Source organism: Leucopleurus acutus (assembly GCF_964270905.1).
Source record: "Leucopleurus acutus genome assembly, chromosome: 8".
Taxonomy (NCBI): domain Eukaryota; kingdom Metazoa; phylum Chordata; class Mammalia; order Artiodactyla; family Delphinidae; genus Leucopleurus; species Leucopleurus acutus.
The window spans coordinates 21677382-21701705 of NC_139151.1; the positions used below are offsets into that span (position 1 = coordinate 21677382).

General features: G+C 41.8%; 1 protein-coding gene across 1 annotated transcript in view; it reads right to left on the minus strand.

The window, feature by feature from the left end:
* Nucleotides 1–222: 222 nt before the first annotated feature.
* Nucleotides 223–24324, minus strand: part of POU2AF2 (POU class 2 homeobox associating factor 2) — a gene marked incomplete at its 3' end in the record, with an annotated part of 29245 nt that continues 5143 nt past the window's right edge. The window contains exons 2-4 of the mRNA XM_082844457.1: nucleotides 4622–4664; nucleotides 1815–2113; nucleotides 223–624 (exon numbers count right to left, since the gene is read on the minus strand). Of these exons, the coding sequence (XP_082700583.1) occupies nucleotides 223–624; nucleotides 1815–2113; nucleotides 4622–4628 (708 nt within the window). The 5' untranslated portion in view covers nucleotides 4629–4664. The remainder of the gene's footprint in view (nucleotides 625–1814; nucleotides 2114–4621; nucleotides 4665–24324) is intronic.

Genomic DNA, 24324 nt, shown 5'->3' on the forward strand with positions numbered 1-24324 from the left:
TGTCTAAGTAGAATACGGTCCCTGACACACTGAATTCACATTGTGGTGTGTTTCAGTGGGGTTATAGGGGGAGGATCACAAGTGAATGCCATCATCATCCATTAACAAAGGGTGGCAGCATGGCTTATCCTGAAAATCCAGTTCTGAAGGAGCCGCCACACCACGACAGTCTGCGAATACAGACACTGACTTAAAGAAAAGCACAGAAGTCCTCTGGCATCCTCAGTAAGCTCGGCGGCACTCATATGCCCCCCATGCCAGGCTCCCATCTTCTTTGGTCCACGGAGAAGGGTCCTGGAGGACAGAGGTGTCTGCCCCCTCGTCCGGGGAGAAGGGCCCCACCTTGGGTGGTGGGTCATTGGACATTGTCATGAAAGAGGTGAAGGGGTAGGGGGATGGGGTTGGGTACCCCTGCATGTGGTACAGATCCTCCAGTGTGTGCAGAGAGTAGGACTGAACCCCCGCTAGGGGGGCCGCCCAACCGGAGCTCCTGTGCTGGGCAGTGCTCCCCGACTCTAGCTGGGAGAGGCAGCCTGTGCTGGGCACCAAGCTCTGCAGGGCATCGGCCGGCACGGGGTCTGGTTGGCTGAGGCCTTCGGGCACCATCTGCTCCCATGAGTCCCTCTGAGGAGGATGGAAAGGTCACTGGGGTTAGGCATTAGGTGATCGTCTGACGTGGGCAGATTTCCTTCCCAACATAGGGTGCTGCTGGCCCATGTCTTCCAAAGCAGACTAGGTGTCCTCCCTCTGCTGTCCAAAGCCTCCCTACCAGGCAGCTCTCCCCTCTGGTGTTTGACATCGGCAGTGGGAGTTTTAGTTCCTTTCTTACTCTAGAATTAGATTGTGTGTGTGTGTGTGTGTGTGTGTGTGTGTGTGTGTGTGTAGAGAGAGTCCTTTCCCCAGAAAACATTAAATGTGAAGATAATAAAATGAACTTTTTGACAGCGTTTCATCATTTACTCCTGGAAGAAGTAGACCCTAAGCTACACAGTGGGCTTCTGAGAGGGCTAGGAAGGCTACCGGCCCTCAGTGAGCAAGGAGGTAGAGCCTCATAGGCTTGGAGCTGGAAAGATTTGGCTTCAATTCATGGCTGGGCCACTTACTACCTTCCTGATTCTGAGTATTTCACTTTGTGCATCTGTAAGATAGGGCTTTAATAACTATACCCTGAGTTGTTGCAAGTATTAAATGAACAAGTGCACATAAAAGTTCCTGGCTGTAGTAGATACTCAATAATGTTAATTCCTACTGTCCCACAGCCTGTTTTGTCTAAAATCCCATCTCCAGAGATTCATGCCTTTGTGGTTGAGGGCTTTACAGTATAAGAAATTTACTAGTATTCATCTTTATGAACTCACCTCTGGAAGGACTGCGAGAGAACAAGGTTCTAGAGGGTAGAAATATCGTGGGAGAGGGGAGGCAGGGAGGGGGAGGGCGAGAGGAGTCCTGATGCGCCTGCCCTGGCTGACAGCCTCGCTGTCTGCGAGGTAACTTCAGTGCTCTTTCCTTATGCACGGGAGGAATAATGGGGAAACATCTGGCACAATCGGTAGAGTATTAACAAAATGGATATATATCCTGTTTTATCAGTCGTCCCCGCCCAAATCCCTAGATAGAGCTTCCTGCCGCGTGGCTGGCACGGACCTTTGAGGAGGGCTCCCTGGGCGTGGATCCTGGTATCTCCCGGGGCGGCGCAGAGCAGCCTCCCGGGGGTCTCCGGGGTGAGCAGACCTGGTTGCTAAGCACATAGGCTGGCCAGGGCCGCGGGAGCCCCGACGTTAGTGACCCCCTAAACTAAGCCTCTGCATACTCACCAGCACGAAGTGTGCAGGCTCGCTGGGGAAGGGCAGCGGCAGGAGCTGTGGCAGGGGTGAGGCGCTGATTAGGGAACCGCTGTTGGGGGTCAGGGCCGTGGGGCGGTGGTCCCCGTAGAGCTCCGGGAAGTAGGAGTCCAGGTGGGCCGGGTGGCCCTGCCCTGCCGAGGACTCGCAGGCAATGTCCTTCGCCACAGTTCGGGTGCAAGCATCATTTGTGAACTGTTTACTGTTGTGGAAGTCCGAGTCGGTTAGGAGGGATCTCCTGACACCATAGTAACCTGACATCACCGGCGAGCCTGTTGCCAAGGGGAAAACAAACGAGCAAAAGTTGTTTCCTTGGAGGAAGTCAAGGCATCTCTGTTGCAGCCAGGTCTCTCCACGTGTGAAATGGTATTTCCAACGCAGGCCTGACGCCAAGGCCAACATTTAAATAGATAAATGTCTTGAAAGGCATTAAATATAGCGGCATTACCTCTTTTAACTGGTCCAGCCCAAATAATTCATACATTTAAAGTTCACTCTGCCTTTGGGGATAAGTTCACTTTAGATGGAGCAGTAACTGTTCAGTGTCTCTCACTTCTTGTGCACCTTCAATGTGCCAGGTGCTGTGCTAGGCGCTGTGCTTATTCTATCTCTTTGGGCTTAAGGAGATAGAATAAGAAGCCCTTGGCATTTACATTTCATCTAATGAAGTATCTTTTTCACAGCTTCTGAGCTCTGTCCCCATAGATACAGGACCGTTTGCAAGAGGCTGCTTCTGGGGCATGTTATGTGAGACTCAGCATCTCTAGATAAGGTGAGACAATAACCCCGCCCCAAATCAGAGGCAGGCAGTACTCTTCTTCTAATATTTTTGTACACTGGCTGTGACTTGCACCTATTAGGCACCAGAAACGGCTGCTTGCTTTGCTTCTGTGAAGGAAAGTTAGAGGACCACAAAAAATGTTTTCTGGCTTTGATGAGTCTGGTGTTATTTGCTGCCCTCTTGTGGCCACGTTGAGTCTCTCACTCAGCTCACCTGGGCACTGCAAGCGAGAGAAGGGAATGCGTGGCACAGAAAGCTCCCCTTGGTGGAAACCTGGAGAGGCTGAAACTGAGAAGAATCTCATTTAAGGTAAGGCCAGTGAAATAGTCCCAGAGGAGAAGAGATGTGTTTGCTAAAGACTTTCTGATCTCGTAGCTCAGTTGTAGCAGGAAACCCTTCATCACTTAGAACATGGTCAGGAGCATAGACTCAAGGGCTGTAAAACTGATTTTTTTTTTTTCCAGCTGGTGGTGGGTGTGATCCAATTAGCTAAGACCTACTCCCTCAGGTCACAAAGAGGCTGAGCTGGGAGGATGATGCGGGTGCTTGTCTTTGTCACCTTTCCCAAACACAGTGGACCGCTTCTGAGCTTTGTCCCTGCCCACCCTGCCCACTCTTCCACAGGGAGAAAAGACAGACTCATCAAGACCCTCCTTCTTATTACACTGACTCAGTCATACATGACTCTCCAGACACAGCACTTTGGCCCCTGCCGCCTGATGTGGCACTTCGTATTATGCTCGATACTCTCTCTCCTGAGTTACAGCCCTCTTTCCAATCCATCTGCAAGCTCTGTGGGGGCAGAGCTTAGGTCCTACACATTTTCTGTAAACCCAGTCATATAATACTGTGTTCAACAATTACATGTGAATTTATTCATTCATTCAGAGGAAATCAAAATTCCCTGTAGAAACTTAAAGCACAATTCCACTCACTCTACTTTCATCTTAAATTCTATAGCCCTAAACTTCTAATCTGCTCATGAATTTGAAAGCTGCAGTTAGAGGTTTCATCATAAGCATAATTCTCCAGAAAAAACATCTGTGCAAGTGAAAATTAATATTAATAAATAAGGTTTCGTTTCATGCCAGGAATTTATATCCACAGTAGTGGTTAAGGCTGAGAACAGAATGAAGAATAAGTAAACAAGGCTTCCAGGATCTCATGTCTGTATTTCCAATTTCCAAATAAAAAAATACAGAGAAAAAAACCCTTTGCTTTTTAAGCATGTATTTTTCTCCCTAAAAAGAGGAAGAATAATTCTAGATGATAACAGAGGCTGCAGAAATTTTCTTCTGTAGAATGGAGCAGATACAACCAGATTCCAGCGACAATAAATATGATTGGGAAACACAGCATAGAGACATTCAGATATGTGGGATTGTCTCCTGCTCTTACCCCTTTCCCTTTTCCAGCTCTGAAGATTACCAAAATTAGTGAGAAACCATATGCCCTTCTGAGTTTGGGATCTGGAAGGAACATGTGTGTGTGTGTGTGTGTGTATGTGTCTACGTGTGTATACACACACATATGAGAGTGCCCCAAATTATTATTAAGAATTCTCCTATTCCATCCCAACAGGAGTACTTAATGAGACATATGTATTAAAATGAATGTAAGATGCTTAACTAAGTGCCTGGCATATAGAAAGCACCAATAAATAATTGTTATTCCACCTGCCCTCAGGTCTCTCTCTTTCTGTTCTGAAGCATGTGCATAATCTATCAGACCACAGTGCCAGAATCTTAAACATTTTAAAACTGTATCAAGGGCTTAATTGATATTGCTTTTGCCCAATAAGCTTATGCTGGACGGAATGCATTCCAAATTCAGGAATGACTGAATGAGGTCTGCTTTCCCTGATTTTACATTTTAAAAATAAATGTTTTAAAGCTTCAAAATTTTGCAAGTGCTGTAAGGCAGCTATGAAAGAATGGAAGCCTAAATGCCTGATTTTGCTCAAAAGAGAAGGAATTGCCCCTTGAACTGCAATACTCACCTGGCATCGGGCCAAACGGAGGCTGAGTAGAGCTGACACTGCCCTGGAAGACAGAGGGGGCACAAGTGTTTTCTTCTTTAGTTGCAAGTTTGAACTTAAAAAAAGTTTAGGAATACGTTCTACAAGCTTTATTTTCTGCTACTAAGAAACATTTTAGGAGAGGTTAGCTTAGAGGAGGGTCAAATGAGAGTTAAGAACACAATACCAGAAAACAAACAAGGGACAGAGAGAAACCAACGTTTTAGATTCTGATAAACTTGCCAAAAAGCACAGTTTAGATGAAATAATTTATCTTTTTTTTTTACTGTTTGTGTTAATATCCTTCATCTAATAGATATCAAAGATTTATATAAATAAATACATACATGCACACACGAATATGTTTGTATTTGGTTTTAACATTGAATGGCCACTTTTTAAGCTGTCTGCCTCCATGTTGAATGGAAGCTTCACTAAGGGTAGAGACCTTGACTGTGACTTGTTCTCAGTGTCTGGAACAGAGTGTGATCCATCATAGACACAATAAAAATATGTGGAATAAAAATAGGCATCAAAGATCCTGCAGGTTAGTGAGCATAGGAGGCTGAGGGATGTTGTCGGTTGAATTATGTCCCCTGAAAAAATATATTGAAGTCCTAATTACCAGAACCTGTGAATGTGAACTTATTTGGAGATAGAAGGTTTGAAGATGAAACTAGTTAAATTAAAATGAGTTCATCCTGGAGGATTGTGGGCCCTAAATCCAATATGATTGTTGTCCTTATAAGAAGAGGAGAGAGACACGCAGAGACACACACACAGAGGGGAGAAGGCAGTCTGAAGAAAGAGGCAGAAATCTGAGAGCTACAACTTCAAGCTAAGGAACACTAAGGTTTGCCAGTAACCACCAGAAGCTAGGAAGAGGCAAAGAAGGATGCTCTCCTAAAGCCTTCTGAGGGAGCCTGGCCCTCCGACAACTTGATGTTGGACTTCTAGTCTCCAGATTTGTGAGACGGTAAATTTTTATTGTTTTAAGGCATCCCATTTGTGGTAATTTGTTACTGTAGCCCTAGGACACTAATACAGGGAGTGACTGATGATGAAACAGATAATTCAGTGTAGTGTGAGAAGTGGCATTGTAGAAGTAAGGTGGGCTGAGGTGGACACCTAAGCCAGTATTAGGGATGGGATAGGGGACATATCCTGGAGGAGGTGATGCTTAAGCTGAGTGCTGAAGGAAGAGTATCCAGGTGTGTAGAGTCTTAAGATATACAAATGCAAGCTCTGGCTCCAAGATACCCATGAACAATGTTGCTGTTGTAAAAGGTGAGTCCTCAACATCTAGTTCTTCGGATTTGAACACTTAGTCTTGACCCTCAAGAGTTGCAAGAGAGTTTACAGAGAGTCTCATTCAACTACCACTCAAGGCTGAAATATCCTCCATGTTATCAGCCCTGGGTGCATTTAGCCTATAGTGGTGGAGAACTCAGCACCCTCTGAGAAAGCCTAGTTCTTCTTTGGGGACCTCCAGCTGTGATAAAGTAGGCTGAAAAGAGTCATGTTCTTAATTCTAATCTTGGTCCATACAGAATAAGGTAAACCCTTCTTCCATACATAGCTCTTCAAATATCTGAAGATAACCCATCATTTCTCAACTGTCTTAATCAGTCTGGGCTGCTAGAACAAATACCATAGACGTGGTGGCTTAAACAACAAATATTTCTCCCAGTTCTGGAGGCTGGAAGTTTGAGATCAGGGTGCAAGTAAGGTCGGGTTGTCTGGGGGCCCTCATCCTGGCTTGCAGTTGGTTGTCTTCTCACTGTGTCTTCATGTGGCACAAAGAGAAATCATCTTTTTCACGTGTCTCTCTCTTTTTTTTTTTTTTTTTTTTTTTTTTGCGGTATGTGGGCCTCTCACTGTTGTGGCCTCTCCCGTTGCGGAGCACAGGCTCCGGACGCGCAGGCTCAGCGGCCATGGCTCACGGGCCCAGCTGCTCCGCGGCACGTGGGATCCTCCTGGACCGGGGCACGAACCCGCGTCCCCTGCATCGGCAGGCGGACTCTCAACCACTGCGCCACCAGGGAAGCCCTCACGTGTCTCTTCTTATAAGGGCACCAATCCCATTCATGAGGGCTTTGCCCTCATGACCTAACTACCTCCCCAAAGGCCCCATCTCCAAATACCATCGCGCTGGGGATCAGGGCTTTTTTTTTTAGATTCCATATATATGTCTTAGCATACAGTATTTGTTTTTCGCTTTCTGACTTACTTCACTCTGTATGACAGCCTCTAGGTCCATCCACCTCACTGCAAATAACTCAATTTCGTTTCTTTTTATGGCTGAGTAATATTCCATTGTATATATGTGCCACATCTTCTTTATCCAGTCATCTGTCAATGGACACTAAAGCTGCTTCCAGTGATGAGGGCTTTAACACATGAATTATGGGGGTGGGGTACAAACATTCCATCCATAACCCCAAACTGGAATTGTATCTTCTTCAGGCAAAATGTCCTCCAACCGTTCAGAAGTAGCACAGTATTTGAGAGTGAAGACTCTGGAACCAGAGTGTGTGTTTGAATCCCAGCTCTGCCTCTTGTTAGCTGTGTGATCTTGGGCACATGAAGATTAAATGTGATTTTATGTGTCAAGCACTTAGAATAGTTCCTGGCTTACAGTAAGGAGGATGTAAGTATTAGCTATTATCACTCAGATGCATCTTTATGTCTCTTCAAATCTATGGTATATTCCTTTAAACATGTTTTCCTATTTAATAAGTTAACACTTTGTTTTTTTGTTAAATTTAATTTATTGACATATAGTTGATTTACAATGTTGTGTAAGTTTGTACTGTACAGCAAAGTGATTCATTTATGCATATATGTTTTTTTATATTCTTTTCCATTATGGTTTATCACAGGATATTAAATATAGTTCCCTGTGCTATACAGTAGGACCTTGCTGTTTATCCATTCTGTACATAATAGTTTGCCTCTGCTAATCTCAAACTCCCTAATAAGTTAACAATGGCAAATGACAGAAGGAAACTCTTGGGCATGCAGGGTCAGAGATGGGTGTAGGTCAGGGTACTGTGATTCTTATATGGGAAGGAAAGGAGTTACTGATTAACTGTAGAAGCACTTGTGTTTGGGCACATTTTCCCATGTTGCCAGGGCCCATGTTATCCAGTGTTTCCCTCTGATTTCCAGCTCTGTCCATCTGGGTCTTTCCTCCGAGGCCTGTGCCAGGGCCCATTCCCTGTGGCTTCTGCCTCAGCCTCCTTCACTGGGTAAGCAGGGTGTGGCAGGGTGGTAGCTGTCCTGGGTGCTGCCTGGGGAGATGTCCTGTTGCTCTCCTGCATCTTTTCCTCCCTACCTGCTCCCTTAAACTGCTCTGGCCAAGGCTGGGGCCAGGAGGAAGGCTTCTGTGAGATGCAGTGCATATGCCCAACCTGATGGACAGAAGTATCGGCACATGTCAGCCATGCACTGGTTCATCAGCTGCTGTGGCTCTGCCCTGGCCTCTGCCTGTGGCATGACAGAACTCAGTCTGTGCCAACACAGCCCCTGCAGCATCTACCACCACCAATGCCACCATCTACCACCACCAATGCCACCAACAGTCTTCTTATACCCCGTCTTCGTCTTCTGCCCAGTTTTAATTATTACTGTGGAATTGCCAGCACTGTACCTCCCACTCCAACCCAATTTTAATACCTGAAGACTCTACAAAGCTTTCATAATTACTAGCCTAGTTGATTTTATTTATTATTTGATGAAAGGAAGCCTCTTGTGTTTGTTTCTCCTGCATACTTTTGCCCTTTACCTGCTGTGGAAAGTAAACACTCTATTTCCATTCTTTATGGTTAGTCATAAAATTTTACCTGCGTATTTAACAAAGATGACAAGCAGTATCTTTTTAAAATAATTATTTTATTTTATTTTATTTATTTTTGGCTGCATTGGGTCTTCCTTGCTGTGTGCAGGCTGCCTCTAGTTGCGGAGAGCAGGGGTTACTCTTCACTGCAGTGCACGAGCTTCTCACTGCGGTGGCTTCTTTTGTTGCGGAGCATGGGCTCTAGGTGCGCAGGCTTCAGTAGTTGCAGCACGCGGGTTCAGTAGTTGTGGCTTGCGGGCTCTGGAGTGCAGGCTCAGTAGTTGTGGCACACGGGCTTAGTTGCTCACGGTATGTGGGATCTTCCCAGATCAAACCCATGTCCCACTCATTGGCAGGTGGATTCTTAACCACTGCACCACCAGGGAAGTCCCTACAAACAGTATCTTAAACCTCCCACTGACAGACAAGATCCTTAGGACATTAACTCTTATTGCTCCTCTCCTAATTTACACGAGTATGTATTTTCTTGTATTTTAGCTTGTTTCTTTTTATTAAACCTCCACAAATTAGACTTCATAATTATTTTCATCATTTTATCAAGTAAATCTGTATTAGATTTACTTACATGTTCATCATTTTCTTTGCTTATCTGTCCTCCAAAATTTTTTTCTAGATTCAAGTTTCCTTCTTCTGAAATAACCCTTTAGAAAATTCCTTCCCTGTAGGTGGTGTTAGTGGTAAACTGTTTCAGTTTTTTATTTATCTGAAAATATAATTTCTTTTTCCCTGTACTTAAAAGATACTATTTTGGGGTTCATAACTGTAATTTTACAGTTATTCTTTTGTCAGCACTTTAAAGATAGCACTCCATTGTCTTGTGGCTTCCATGACTGCTGTTGAGAAGTTTGCTATTAACCTTAAACTTATTCTTTGTAACAATCTTTCTTTCTTTTCTGACTACCTTTTTAATATACTCCCTTTGTCTTTATGGTTTTTCAAGTCCATCTTATTTTACCTTGGGGTAGATTTTTAAAATGTATTCTGCTTGTATTGGGTGTGCTTCATGTGGCTGGGGATACATGTCTTTCAGAACAGTTTCAACTATCCTCTACTTAAATATTGCCTTGCCTGTATTATCTGTATTCTCTCCTTCTGGGTCTTCGATGTATGTTAAATCTTTTACTTTTATCCCCTATATATTCTTAACTTTTTGTTATTTCCTCTATATCCATGATTCTATGTTCTATATTTTGGGATAGATGGGTATAGATTTCTTCAGCTCTACATCCAGTTCACTAATTCCTTCTTCAACTGTAGCTAATTTACTGTTTAACACAAACATTGAAATTTTTTGGTATCAATGATTAGATATTTTTTCATTTCTAGAAGTTCCATTGATTTTTAAAAAATTTTGCTTGGTCTTTTGTTGAGTGTTCATTATGTATTATGTTATTATTTATTTTGTATTTGGTAGTTCTAATATCTGAAAGTCCTGAGAATTTAACTTTATTGTTTATGCTGACTGTCATTCTTACTGACTTGTTTCCTTATGCATTTGGTGATCTTTGATTGAAACTCATATCTGATTGACATTAATCTGTGAAAATCTGGGTTCCTAACTTGAGGTTGTGCTTCTCCAGAAGAGTTATGCTTATATTTCTTCGGAGGCAGCTCCCTTACAGGTTCCCTGTCCCAGGTTCAGCTCCCCAATCTTGGCAAAAATAGCTCAAGAACCAGTCTTCATGTATCAGGCTAATTTGAACACCCTTCCTTAGGAGAATCTGCCTTTTTGGTGTGATCAACTTCTCTTCATTCTGTGTCCTTACTTTTGCTCAAACATTTTCCCCACCTTCCATGCTAACCTTCAACCCAACACCCCCTGCCCCAAACCCCCTAGCTTTGGTGATTTCCCTTACTTCCAGCCAGCCCAACAAATTAGCAAAATTTGTTTTATGCAGGATTCTATTTTGTTTTGGGTACAAATCTCCCCACCTCCAGACTGTTGACTATCTGAAACAGAGTCAAATCCCTAAGTATTAAAACTAGAAGTAGATACTGTCCTGTTTTAACCACAGCAGCTTTTATTTTTAACTTTTTATTTTTCTATGACTGCCAACATTTTCCAGCAGAGATTTAGATTATAAATAAAATTCATAAGCACGCACTTGTAGTAATTTCATAAGCACACCATTAGGCACATGACCAAATGTGTTATATCTACTAACATTTAATTATCACAACCACCCCAGAAGATAAGTAATGCTATTTTCATCTTGATGAGTAAATTGAAACAGAGAAAATAACTCGGGTTCCCCTGTAGGTAGGGTTGTTGTTAGTGGTGGTGGGTGGGATCAAACAAGGAACTTTCTGATTCCAGAGCCTATTTCTTAACTACCACAGCATACTGCCTTCCAAGAGCTTTCATAACTTGAAAATAAAAGTCAAAAAACTTCATAGTTTAAAATATTAGTATAAGGGAGACTTAGGGACATTCAGAGAGACCATATAATTATATAAAAGCTCACAAAGAACTAGTGAGATTTGTATTTCCCTGTGTGTAAATACTATCCTTGGGGGGGGGGGCTTCCATGGTGGCGCAGTGGTTAAGAATGCCTGCCAATGCAGGGGATACGGGTTCGGTCCCTGGTCCGGGAAGATCCCACATGCCGCGGAGCAACTAAGTCCATGCGCCACAACTACTGAGCCTGTGCTCTAGAGCCCGCGAAGCACAACTACTGAAGACCACGCGCCTAGAGCCTGTGCTCTGCAACAAGAGAAGCCACTGCAATGAGAAGCCCGTGCACCGCAATGAAGAGTAGCCCCCGCTCACCGCAACTAGAGAAAGCTCACGCACAGAAGCAAAGACCCAACACAGCCAAAAATAAATAAATTAAAAAAAAAACTACCCTGCATATATATATGCGTGTGTGTGTGTGTGTGTGTATACACACACACACACACACACACACACACACTCTTTAGTCCTTCAGTGGATATTCTATTTTTTGGGGGGGAAGTCAGCTTTATTAAGGTATAATTTACCTGTAATAAAATTCAGAAATTTTAAGCAAAAAATTTGATGAATTTTGACCACTTTAACAAACTCTTATGACCCACCACCATGATATAAAACATTTCCATTTAATTATTTATAGCTGTAATTAGTGCTGTGCTCTCTATGGTGGCCTGGGAAATATTTAGATGGATAAGTAATATAAAAAGCAATGATAACACATAACTTCAGTTTGTCTCACAGAACATAGACGAGATCTAAAGGGCTTATGTTGGGACTGGGAAGGATTTCACTGGATAGATTTTAGAGTTGGCGTCCCAGATTTATAGGTTGAGAAAGGACAGCTTAAAACGTGAGCCTTCGGCATGCACACTAGTTATCATTGCTCATGTGAAGGGAAAACACATTCCTTTTCACCTTGTTCAAGATATTATATTTGGGACTTCCCTGGTGGTGCAGTGGTTGGGAGTCCGCCTGCCAATGCAGGGGACAAGGGTTCGAGCCCTGGTCTGGGAGGATCCCACATTCCACGGAGCGACTGAGCTCATGCGCCACAACTACTTACGCCCGCGCGCCTGGAGCCCGTGCTCCACAACGAAGAGAAGCCACCGCAACGAGAGACCTGCGCACCGCAGCAAAGAGTAGCCCCGGCTCGCCACAAATAGAGGAAGCCCATGCACAGCAACGAAGACCCAACTCAGCCAAAAATAAACAAATAAATTTATTAAAAAGAAACAAAGATATTATATTCACGCAGTTGCATCTCACCATACTATTTCTCCAGAAGTAGTATTGAAATTAATATCGAAAAGCCCATAAATTTTGACCAAGCGAGATGGTATATAATTTTTATTTTGCATACTGCAAACAACAGGATCCTGCAATGCCAAGTAGCCAAATTTAGAGGTTTACATTTGAATGAAATTTGCCAGTCTGCAACTTCCTGTAGCTAACACAGCAGCCTCACAGCTGCCCCCAAATCCCCTCCATGAAAATGAGTTAATTTGAACCAACAGGTCACCATGGTAGTAAAGTGATAAGGTTAGGAGTTCAGTACATTTATTGTCATTTTTATGACCCTATAATATTTTTAGATGCCAACCTAGTTGAAGGACTATTTTGAAATGTACTAAGGAAAAGAGCTCCAAGTAGCATAAGCTTTTTCACACTGCTGTATATTTTAAAAATTCTGATTACATAGTTTGAAAGTGTCTCTTTAAAATTAAATATATTGCTATTAATGCTTAAATAAAAATCATAGCCACTTGTGAATAGCTGTGATCCTTCTTCAAGGAATTCACAGTATATTTAGTTTTTCATTGTCATCATATCTATGGCTGGGAGAGAGGTGGAACTGATGAAATACTGAACATTTTAAAACCATCTTTTAATATCTGTTTTGAGACCCACCAAAAGTCATATGATTTTCCTCCAACTTTGAAATGAATGTAAAGTTAATGCCAGATATAATGCTGTTAGCTTTTAAATGGACACCTGTGTTAGGATGGAATACCTTCTTCCTCCAGAAGAAAATGGGCATAGAGAATTAGATGCCTTAGTTAATGTGACAAGTATGTAGTAGAACTGGGGCATTCTGATTGGTGTGAAATTTTATACAGTGACTAAACTATACCATACCTGTTCTAATAAATCTTACTAGTTTTGCAAAGTTTGAAAGAGGTTTAGATTTATGGACCCATTATCTGAGTTACTGATACATAGTAATTTAATCATAAATAAGAAAAAACACTTCATAATGAATAGGAACTACAGTTTTAAGCATCTACCATGTTCCAGATGCTTTATATGATGTTATCTTATTATAAAGTAGATATTATCATCTCAAGTTTACAAAAGAGGAAACCAAGCATCAGAGCAGTTAAGTAATGTGTCCCAAATTATCTATTTAATAAATTACAGAACTAGGATTTAAACCCAAACTCTCTGACTCTCAAATTTATTCTCCTTTAACCAGTAGGTTCTGTGCACTAGCCCTTCCACCAAACCAAAGATATTTACCGGGCATCTCTGATAATCTAAGCACAATGCTGAATGTTTCAGGTGTTAGAAAAAATGCAACAAGGGCTTAGATTAGTATCTACTTAGGGACACAAGCCATTTGTGGTGGATTAAATATGGCCAGAATTACTTTGCAGCTCTTCCCATTGACAAGTTAGTCTATCTCTATAATCCTTGAATTTGGGATGGTTTTGTGACTAATAGAATGTGGCAGAAGTGATGTTGTGTGAGTTTCAGAGTCTAAACTTCAAGAGGATGTGCTGCTTTCACCTTTGCTTGCTTGAAATTCTGCCTTACAATTTCCTCTTAAAAAGTCATTCTAGGACTTCCATTGTGGCACAGTGGTTAAGAATCCGCCTGCCAATGCAGGGGACTCGGGTTCGATCCCTGGTCAGGGAAGATCCCATATGCTGTGGAGCAACTAAGCCCATGTGCCACAACTACTGAGCCTGCGCTCTAGAGCTCTCAAGACACAACTATTGAAGCCCACGTGTTCTAGGGTCCATGTGCCACAACTACTGAGCCCGTGTGCTACAACTACTGAAACCTGCGTGCCTAGAGCCCGTGCTCCACAACAAGAGAAGCCACCACAATAAGCCCGCACACTGCAAGGAAGAGTAATCCCCGCTCGCTGCAACCAGAGAAAGCCTGAGCGCAGCAACGAAGACCCAAAACAGCCAAAAAATAAATTTAAAAACAATTTAAAAATAACCCCAATGTATTAAGAAAAAAAAAAGTCAGTCTAGCTTCCTGGAGGATGAGTGAGTGTGTGGAAGCAAATCCACGCACTCTGCTGACAGTTAGCACCAACTGCCAGACATGGAAGGAGACATCCTGGACTTTCTGACAAGGCTGGACCTCCAGTTCAATGCAACTGCATGAGTGCACAGAAGTACACAGCCAACCCACAGTATTGTGAGAAATAATAAATCATTATTATAAATGACTAAGGTTCAGTGGGCTCTTATGCAGCAATAAGTAACTGATAGAGACATACCCAGGAAAAAGTAACTCATGGTACAGAACAGTATGTACCTAGTGTCCAGGTGCATGGTCCATGCTCTACATATTCTGGAAGTGAGAAAAGGGGCAAATCAATGTGCTAAGGATTTGAATTTGGCACTGAAAGATGAGAGGATGCAGAGGAGAAAGGAAGCTCCCAGGTGCAAGGAATTTTGTGAACCAAGCACAGATATGGAAAAACATGGCTCTTCTTCAAGGAATAACAAGCAAGTTGGTTTGCCCAGAGCAGAAGTTTCACTTAATTGATTAAATAAAAATATGTTGTGGGAACTTCCCTATCGGTCCAGTGGTTAAGATTTCGTCTTCCAATGCCGGGGGTGCAGGTTCGATCCCTGGTTGGGGAGCTGAGATCCCACATGTCTCGGGGCCAAAAACCAAAACGTAAAACAGAAGCAGTATTGTAACAAATTCAATTCAAATTAAAAATGGTCCACATCAAAAAATCTTAAAAAAATATATTGTGTGCCTACTATGTATCAGGATTGTAGTAATTCCCAGAAATACAAAGAGGAATAAGGCATAGATTCTAAGGGAGCTCACAGTTTCAAAAAGAAGAGAGTTGCACAAATATATATGTCATTGGTGCAGTAATAAAAACAAGGGTTGGGAGGACTAGCATTTTATGAATACCTATTTCATGCCAGACTCTGTATCAGGCACTTTACATATGTGTTTCATCACTTTTAGTAACAACTAACATTTGTGTGCTTTATATGCTCTGCAGTATGCTAAAGATTCACACGCATTATCTCATTAAAGCCTTGTCATTAACCAATGAAATAGACTGTAGTAAGTTATTATCTCTAGATTACAGATTGGCAACTAATAGACAGTATAAGGACTTGTCAAGGTCACAAAGCTAGTGAGTGGCATAGGCTGGATTCTACTAGATCTACTCTAACCATGATTTAGTGCAGGTAGGGGGAGGAGGTTGGGGTTAGGATGAGGGTAGGGGTGGAGGCGAGTTGCTATCTTGAGGGATGACTGAACGTATCATACTGTAGGTGATATATGAATCCCTTTTTGAAGGATGAAAAGAAATCAGTAAGCAGATAGGATAAGGGGCATTGTTGTTGGGGAGGAAAGCAAAGGCTCAAATGTGTGGACAGCATGTCAGAGACAAGGAAATGTGTGCAGGAAGTGTGCAGACAGGGAAACTGGGGGGAAGCTGGAGGAGGGGGCAGGAGTCAGGTTATAAAAAGCTTTTTTGAGCCAGGCTGAGGAGCTTGGACTTTGTCCAGTAGCAGGCAGTGGTCCTTTAGGTGGTTCTTAGCAGTGTAGATGTGCTGAAAGTGGCATTCTAGGAAATTTAATCTGGGGCTGAAAATGATAGGTCAGAAATTGTTGGTGGGGTGAGTATATGGGCTATTGCAGCTGAACAGATCCAGTGATACAGGTCTGAGGAGCTCTCAGTAGGGCGGGGTTTCAGGAGGCCAGCAGGGGACATTTATATCCACCTCTATTTGGCTTTGTGTTAGAGCCTGGCGAGAGCTGATACTCTCCTTGTGTGTGCTAAGGGCTGCTGGCCACCTGTCCCAGTTGTACCAATTCCTAGGGCTCTTTCTCTCTTTTCTCCTTTTCCCCATCCTCCCCACTGATATCCGTGTGTAAAGAGGAGCCTGGCATGTCTCCCTCATACTGCCCTGTTTACAGAGGAAAAAACTCTACATCCTTAAGTGATTTAATAGGGCATTGTGTAGGTCCAATCCTAAAGCCTATAAGAATTTGTGAGGAAGGAATATTGAAACATATATCCTTAAAAACATTTACCTTGCATCTATAAAGTCTAGATTATAGGGGATTTATCTCACAAAGAAAGAGTTGTATTTGTGCACCTTGTTTGCAATGTCACCACTTCAGGTGACAGCAGGGACTATGTAATTGACATAGATGGAGACATGAAAGGATGAAGTGCTTTGCTTAGTGCCTTCAAATGTATAGAAGTGAAATGAAGACTAAAAAAGGTCTGTTTAAATTCTCTCTTGGGGGACAGGAATTCACCATGAGAACATTATTTTATGCATTTTTGTAATAGTACCTGTAAATATCTAAGATTTTATGTTCATTAACTTGGTGCGACAGCTTAATTTCTTTCTAATAAAATGTCATAGAGAAATTCTGGAAGACAGCACATAAAACTCAGTATGGTGACCCTGGGAAGTAGAACGAGGGGATTGGTAGGCAGGGAAGGTCAGTAGACTTCTATTTTTTATTTTATATTATTTTATTATGTTTGAAATTTTATCATGTGTTACTTTTGTAATTGAAACAACCAGTTAATAAAAATTTAAAAATAGAATTTAAGTCATATCTTTATTGTAAATCTCAAATAAAAAAAAAACCTGTGGTTCCAAGTATCTTGCATTTCTGGTATATGAACTATTTTATGCCCTTTGGAAAGTAACACTGTTTACAGAATTCCAGATTTCTGACAGTTTCTTGAAATTTTACTGTTAAAACTCTCCTGCTTGGCACAAAATTATGTCCAGGCTGCCTTTTGTGGGAAAGTGATTTCTGTTGCTTGAGTTACAAAATGAAACACTTTTCTTTAATTTAACCCCTGGGTCTTGGTGTGCCTTTGGAATGCTATTTGTATTTATGTAGCTAAGTTAGAACAACAGGAGCTACTGGGATGCACATTAATAAATGGTCCTGTACACTTTGGCCAGAGCAGAATCTGCAGAACTTCAACTCCGCCAGATGGACCTGCCATGGCTGTTTCACTGCAAAATCTGATTATTTTTGCAAGCTGTGTGAAAGGATTCACCACCAGGAAATGTTTTAGATTTCATGATATTTAAAAAACCCCTACAGAATCGATAAGACAGCTGAAAAAATAAGGTGCTTGCAGAAGGTTTGCCTTTATTATTATTATTATTTTTAAATTTCTGCAATTGCGAAGGAGCAGGTGGTTGGGTGGGGAACATGGACAGCCCTGGAAATGCAGTTCAGTTCTCCAAACAGGCGGGACCATGGGCTAATTAAAGTCAGACAATGGGCCATTTTGAAAGCTTTAGATAAAACATTCATTCAAATGAATGCCAGGGATATAATATGTACTTATGTATTAAAACATTGGCATTTGGAGTTTACAAGGCATTGCCAGCTCAGAAAATGCTTTTTTTCTTTTTAAATTCTTTCTGGGCTCAGGAAGGGGGTTAGTTGGCAACGTTAGCAAGCAATATGCAAGGCACTGCGTTATGAGAGTGAGTGAAAGGTTTGGGGGGACACTCCCAGGGTAGACACTGATTCCATTTATCAATAACTGTGCAAACATTACAGATGAATGGATTCTTCTGCTGGCAATTCAGAAAAAAGTAGCAAGGGCAAGCGAGATGTACTCATTAGGGAAAAATTATAATCTTCCTAAGAATTTGATAAACACAAAGAGCATGCGTACTTCTAAAATATAAAAATATATATATATATATAAGAAAACTAAAACATTAGCAAAGTGGAAAGATACACTTTGGGCCATCTGATGACCATTTGCTGTGCCCAGGAAAACACGAAATTCTTACTAAAGCCAGAACACATTGTAGGAAGGGCTCTTTTATGAAAGTGGAAGAGATGAAAAATAACTTTTATGGTAAACTTTTAGAAATAATAGAAGAGCATGAAGATTTCTTGTAATAGCAGTAGTACAGATAATTTGCACTCCTGTGCCTTCAGAGCTTGCAGATGGCTCTGACGATGGAGTCAGCAGAACATACATGTGCTCTGTTTTTACGCTTGGCAAGTACAGTGAGGGCTGCAAAGGCTGTGATTTCTTCTTTGAACTTATATATGGCCAACTGCCTAAATTTAAAGCATGGATAAGCAGTGTGTGGGCTTATTTACGTTCTGCCTCTTTCTTTCTTTGAGGCTTTTCATTGTTATTTAGCACCACCATTAGAATATCAAAGAGAAGTAGCACAGTATAAAATTGTCCAAGTTTTAGGAGGCTTTGGGGGTTATATCTTGATTAAAATTAGATTTTGATGTTAGTAAAGGCTTCCATCTGTCTTTAGCATGGAATTCTATAAACTGCCCAGGAAATGAGACTATTGGTGGTCCTTCTCTCTCCATCTTTTTCCGTTTGTTCATAAGAGGGTAAGAGCAGAAGGAAATTGCCCTCCCCTTTCCTTAGTGGTTATTATATTTATTCAGAGTATGCATATGATTCTTTAGTGTGTGCAACTCTGAGAGAGTGCTAGACACCACGTAGGCTGCGAGAGCACCTAAGAGGTATATCAGCGGAGTCAACTGAGCTGGTAAGCTCTGCATTTCCCTGGTCTCAGGGATCTTTTCCAGCCTTCAGAAGGGAGCTGAGATGGTCTCCTCCTCCTCGAGTGGGAGAAGTGACATATTATATCCTGCCCCAGGAGCAAGCCATGTGATACCAGCCTCTCAGGTCAACTCGCAACTTTCAGAAAAGAAATCACACCTCAGCAACAGGCAGAGCAGGGCTATAAGATTGAGGCAAGAAGAAGAGGTCAGAGTATAATGGGTTGGCCGAGGCAGACCCTAGAGAGCTCAAGCAGAGCAGCAGAGAGGTTTCTGCGAGGTCGGTGTGGTGTGCTTGGACTCTGGCTCCGGAAATGGTTTCCTCTTTTACAGGGAGGGCTAGGTGCCATCCAAAGCTCAGGAGAACAGGGGTTCCCGAGTGGTGGGGAATGGCAGAGAGAAACTACACTCTGGAAGCAGGTTCTGGGACAGAGCTAGAGATAGGTTCTAGAAGGAAATTGAGAACTTCTGTGTCCAGTTTCTTCTAAGATGTCCGGGTATCAGAGGAGAGGAAGGTCTTGGCTCTGGTTTGGGCTGGGTGTGGCATCATCTGAGCAGTCTACGGAACTGCTGCAGAGACGGACAGGGATGAGGACATATGGTTGAGAGGGAACGAAAGCATGATGGGGCCAACAGAATGTATAGAGTGTGAAGGGTGGGCTCAGCACTGAGCAGAGAACCCGAAGCAAAGTGGTTATTCCTAAGATAGCCCTTCCTTGGGCCAGAAATGTAAACTTAAGAAGGCAATACTACTTTGGGTAAAATAAAGACCTGGGTCCAAATCTAAGCTCCACTGATTCCTACATGATTCTTAGTTTTGTCATCTGAAAAATAGGTATGAGTGTCACCCTCTTAGGGCTATTGTGTTCCTTGTTGATAAATGAAATTTACTTTCAAATGGATAAATGAAAATATTTGTAAAGTTTCTGTTTCAGAGCCTAGCAGTAAATGATAGCTATTATCATTAAGAATTCTTATTTACCCCAGAGAAAATTGAGGTGATGGAAGGGAACTCAGACTCAGAAGTCACCGCAACTGTCCTACCCATGCCAATCTTTGACCAGATATCAGTGTAGAATATTTGCACTCCACATAATTTTTCTTGTGTTTTATGTGATTTTTCTGTTGCCTATTTCCCTTGCAAACTCAATTTGTAAACTCTTGTCAAACTAGAGGAAATATGATTTATCTTTTTCAGAATAAATAAGGGATACAGCTTAGCTTTGGTTAGACCCCTCAGGTCGGGGGTAGGGTCGAACATGTTTTGGGGTCGGGAAAATCTAGCAAAGCAGAAAGATAAGCAGCTGTACCCAGTGGGGATAAGGGAGACACATCAAAAACACAGTGAGTACTGGTCCCCTCCCACCCATATTATTCATAGACTTATATGATCCTTTGTAATTGAGGAAATATAGGCTTAAAAAAGTAACTTGTTAGGTCAGTACATTGAGAGCAAATCCTGATCAAAATGTTAAGACTTTTATTTCCTTCTTCCTGCCGTTTGAAGTTGGTGTTTTCATAAAACAGTCATCCACGATGGGTAAGTATAATACGTGGTTTGTTATCCAAGACTGGTTACATATTTGGAGATTTAGAACTGCAGGATGGGAGCAGTTGAATCTATCTTAATGAAATGCACCAAGTTGGAGCTTCATCTCTAGGCATCTCAACCCGCAGAATGGAGGAGGGTGGTATTGCTGAGTCAGAATAAAAACAAAGTTGCTAACTGTCACTTCCACTATTTTGTTGTTTCATTGGCTCATAGTGAATCAATTTTTCGAACTTACAAAAGTTACCCAGTGGCCTTTCTCCGGGTCGATTTATTTATACTCTATTAGAATTTGTAGTAATGGATTCAAAGTATCTAATTCCCAAGGCTGCTGTTCGGAGCTCACCACCAACTGTGGGTGTCTGCCTTTGCGCAGCACGCTTGCATGATAAGTAACATTTATCAAATGCTACCACACTCCAGGTACTAGCAAAACCATACAAGCTGCCATTTGCTGAGCACTTACAATGTGCCATGTACCAGCCGTATCGGGGGCTTTTTGTACCTTATCTAATTTAATTTTCATGACACATCTGTGGTGGGTATCACTCTCTCCATTTACATAGGATGAAACAGAAGTCCAGAGAACTTCGATCACCTTGACACAGTAGAGTCAGATCCTCACTCTGTCAGACTCCAAAACACAAGCTCTTAACTGTTCTACCCCACTGCTGTTTCTCCTGGGCTGGAGGCTCCAAAAGGAAAAAAATGGGAATAGCAAGAAATTAGCCAGTTGGGGGAGAGATTTAATAAAACAAGCAATTATCGTGCAGCGTAATAAGTATTTTAGCAGATAAATATGCCGGAGGCTCTGGGCATGGAGGGGAGTGTCTGGGAGACCTCAGCAGGCAAGACTAAAATTAACTTTTGAGAGGTCATGTCCCAGGCCAGGCCTCCTGACTTCCTCTTCACTTCTCTACCCTATGCACCAAGTGAGTCTACCCACTGCACATCACAGACAGAGTCTCTCCTCTCCCTCTGGACCATCACCCAGGCCTCGTGTTCTGTTTGGACTCTACCCCTCCTCACTGCTCATCTGAGTTACCATCTTCCTTCCAAACTTAGCTCAAGGCTCACCCTCCTCCAAGAAGTCTTCTTCCATCTACGCTGTCCACGCCCTGCTCTCCCCCTTTTCAACTTCCATCTTGTTCACTGAGGGTCACTATTATGCGTTTGGCACTTGGAAACCAAAGCCATTTTTAAATTTTTAATCACTTATTTCATGTATAATTCTTTTTTTTTTTTTACATCTTTACTGGAGTATAATTGCTTTACAATGATGTGTTAGTTTCTGCTTTATAACAAAGTGAATCAGTTATACGTATACATATGTTCCCATATCTCTTCCCTCTTGCATCTCCCTCCCTCCCATCCTCCCTATCCCACCCCTCTAGGTGGTCACAAATCACTGAGCTGATCTCCCTGTGCTATGCGGCTGCTTCCCACTAGCTATCTACCTTACATTTGGTAGTGTATATATGTCCATGCCACTCTCTCTCTTTGTCACAGCGTACCCTTCCCCCTCCCCATATCCTCAAGTCCATTCTCCAGTAGGTCTGTGTCTTTATTCCAGTCTTACCCCTATGTTCTTCATGACTTTTTTTTTTCTTAAATTCCATATATATGTGTTAGCATACAGTATTTGTCTTTCTCTTTCTGACTTACTTCACTCTGTATGACAGACTCTAGGTCCATCCACCTCATTACAAATAGCTCAATTTCATTTCTTTTTATGGTTGAGTAATATTCCATTGTATATATGTGCCACATCTTCTTTATCCATTCATCCGATGATGGACACTTAGGTTGTTTCCATCACCAGGCTATTGTAAATAGAGTTGCCATGAACATTTTGGTAGATGACTCTTTTTGAATTATTGTTTTCTCAGGGTATATGCCCAGTAGTGGGATTGCTGGGTCACATGGTAGTTCTATTTGTAGTTTTTTAAGGAACCTCCATACTGTTCTCCATAGTGGCTGTACCAATTCACATTCCCACCAGCACTGCAAGAGTGTTCCCTTTTCTCCACATCCTCTCCAGCATTTATTGTTTCTAGATTTTTTGATGATGGCCATTCTGACTGGTGTGAGATGATATCTTATTGTAGTTTTGATTTGCCTTTCTCTAATGATTAATGATGTTGTGCATTCTTTCATGTGTTTGTTGGCAGTCTGTATATCTTCTTTGGAGAAATGTCTATTTAGGTCTTCTGCCCATTTTTGGATTGTGTTGTTTGTTTTTTTGTTATTGAGCTGCATGAGCTGCTTATAAATTTTGGAGATTAATCCTTTGTCAGTTGCTTCATTTGCAAATATTTTCTCCCATTCTGAGGGTTGTCTTTTGGTCTTGTTTATGGTTTCCTTTGCTGTGCAAAATCTTTGAAGTTTCATTAGATCCCATTTGTTTATTTTTGTTTTTATTTCCATTTCTCTAGGAGGTGGGTCAAAAAGGATCTTGCTGTGATTTATGTCATAGCGTGTTCTGCCTATGTTTTCCTCTAAGAGTTTGATCTTTTCTGGCCTTACATTTAGGTCTTTAATCCTCATGTATAATTCTTTCTCCCACAGCTGGACTGTACATTTCTTTAGCTCAGTGAATTTCTTACATCACTTGAATTCTAATGTTCCTTCACTGCAGTATTTAATAGCACTAGTATTGATTGAACACATACCATGTGCAAAGCTCTTGACATATTAAACCTAACCTTGCAAGGGACGTATTATTATCTTCCTCTGACACTAAGATTAAAGTACCTTTACAGTTATCATACAGTTGACAAATGGCAGAGCTGGGTAGTACATTCAGGTCATCTTGATCCAGAGCCCATACTCTTCATCATGCTATGCTGCCTGTGCCTTAGATGAGAAAATTCTGTGAACCTAAGTGCTGAAGATTCCCAGATGACAGAGTGATCTGAAACTTCAGCTCAAGGATGCTGCAGCTTGAATATGAGCTAGTTCTCAGAGATTCAGATCTACTTCAAATCATAAGCAGTGAGATGTGAACATTTGAAATATGAATAATAAAGAAGATAAGGGAATGGGATAAATTTTTTAAAGTTTGAGTATTAAAATTGAATACTGAAATGAGAGGAATCAAACTCTACTTTTATTGACAAGGACGCTGAGGCCCAGAGAGGAGAAAGGAATTGCCAGAGACCACTGACAACCAGAAGGAGGGGGTTCAAACAGACTGAGGAGGCAGCAATTTCCCTTTTGGTGCAGACGAGTCTCAGATGTGTTTTCCAAAGTTTCAGGGAAATCAAAGAAACTTTGAGATGCTGTAATATACAGTTTCCAATTGTCTACTTTCATTTTTTAATACTTCACGAGAATTCCAAATGCAAATCACAGATATGGACATCATATTTACACTCGGTGATAACTGAAATGCACATGTGATTGGTGCCACAAAACAGCAGCTGGATATGGAACAAAACAAATCTCTAACTAGCAGTCCTGATGGAAAGACAGACAGTTGTTACAGATGGAGCTGGACAATGTGCATCTGTTCTACAGTTAGAGTTCACTGACCTCCCAAGGAAGATCAAACACTTTCATATAATTTATGCCATAAATGCACTATATGGCTTCCATTCACCTTCAGTTCTTCCAGTTTTTTTCCATCAGTATGTACTATTGTCACGCTTCTTTCTGTGCTTACGATGTTTTACTTCCAAAAATAATTAGGAAAGATTAACCAAGACACCTAGCTGACAGTATGGCTTTAAGGTTAGTATAAAAAGAATCATGCCAAGTGGAAATAGTTTGATTTTGGTCTGTGTATGTATATTATGTATAATTCAAGGTTGATTTGATGCAAATATATTTCCCACTTGGGATATTGCTCCTCAACATTTCCCTCAGTTTGGATCTTCTAAGAACAACCAGAAATCGTCACTTGTTTTTCCTCATATTTATGTAGGATATGAACTTAAAATCACTTTCATATCTATTTCCTTATTGTTCCTCACTCTAGCATTTTGATGAATGAGCAGAGCAGAATAGCTATGAGG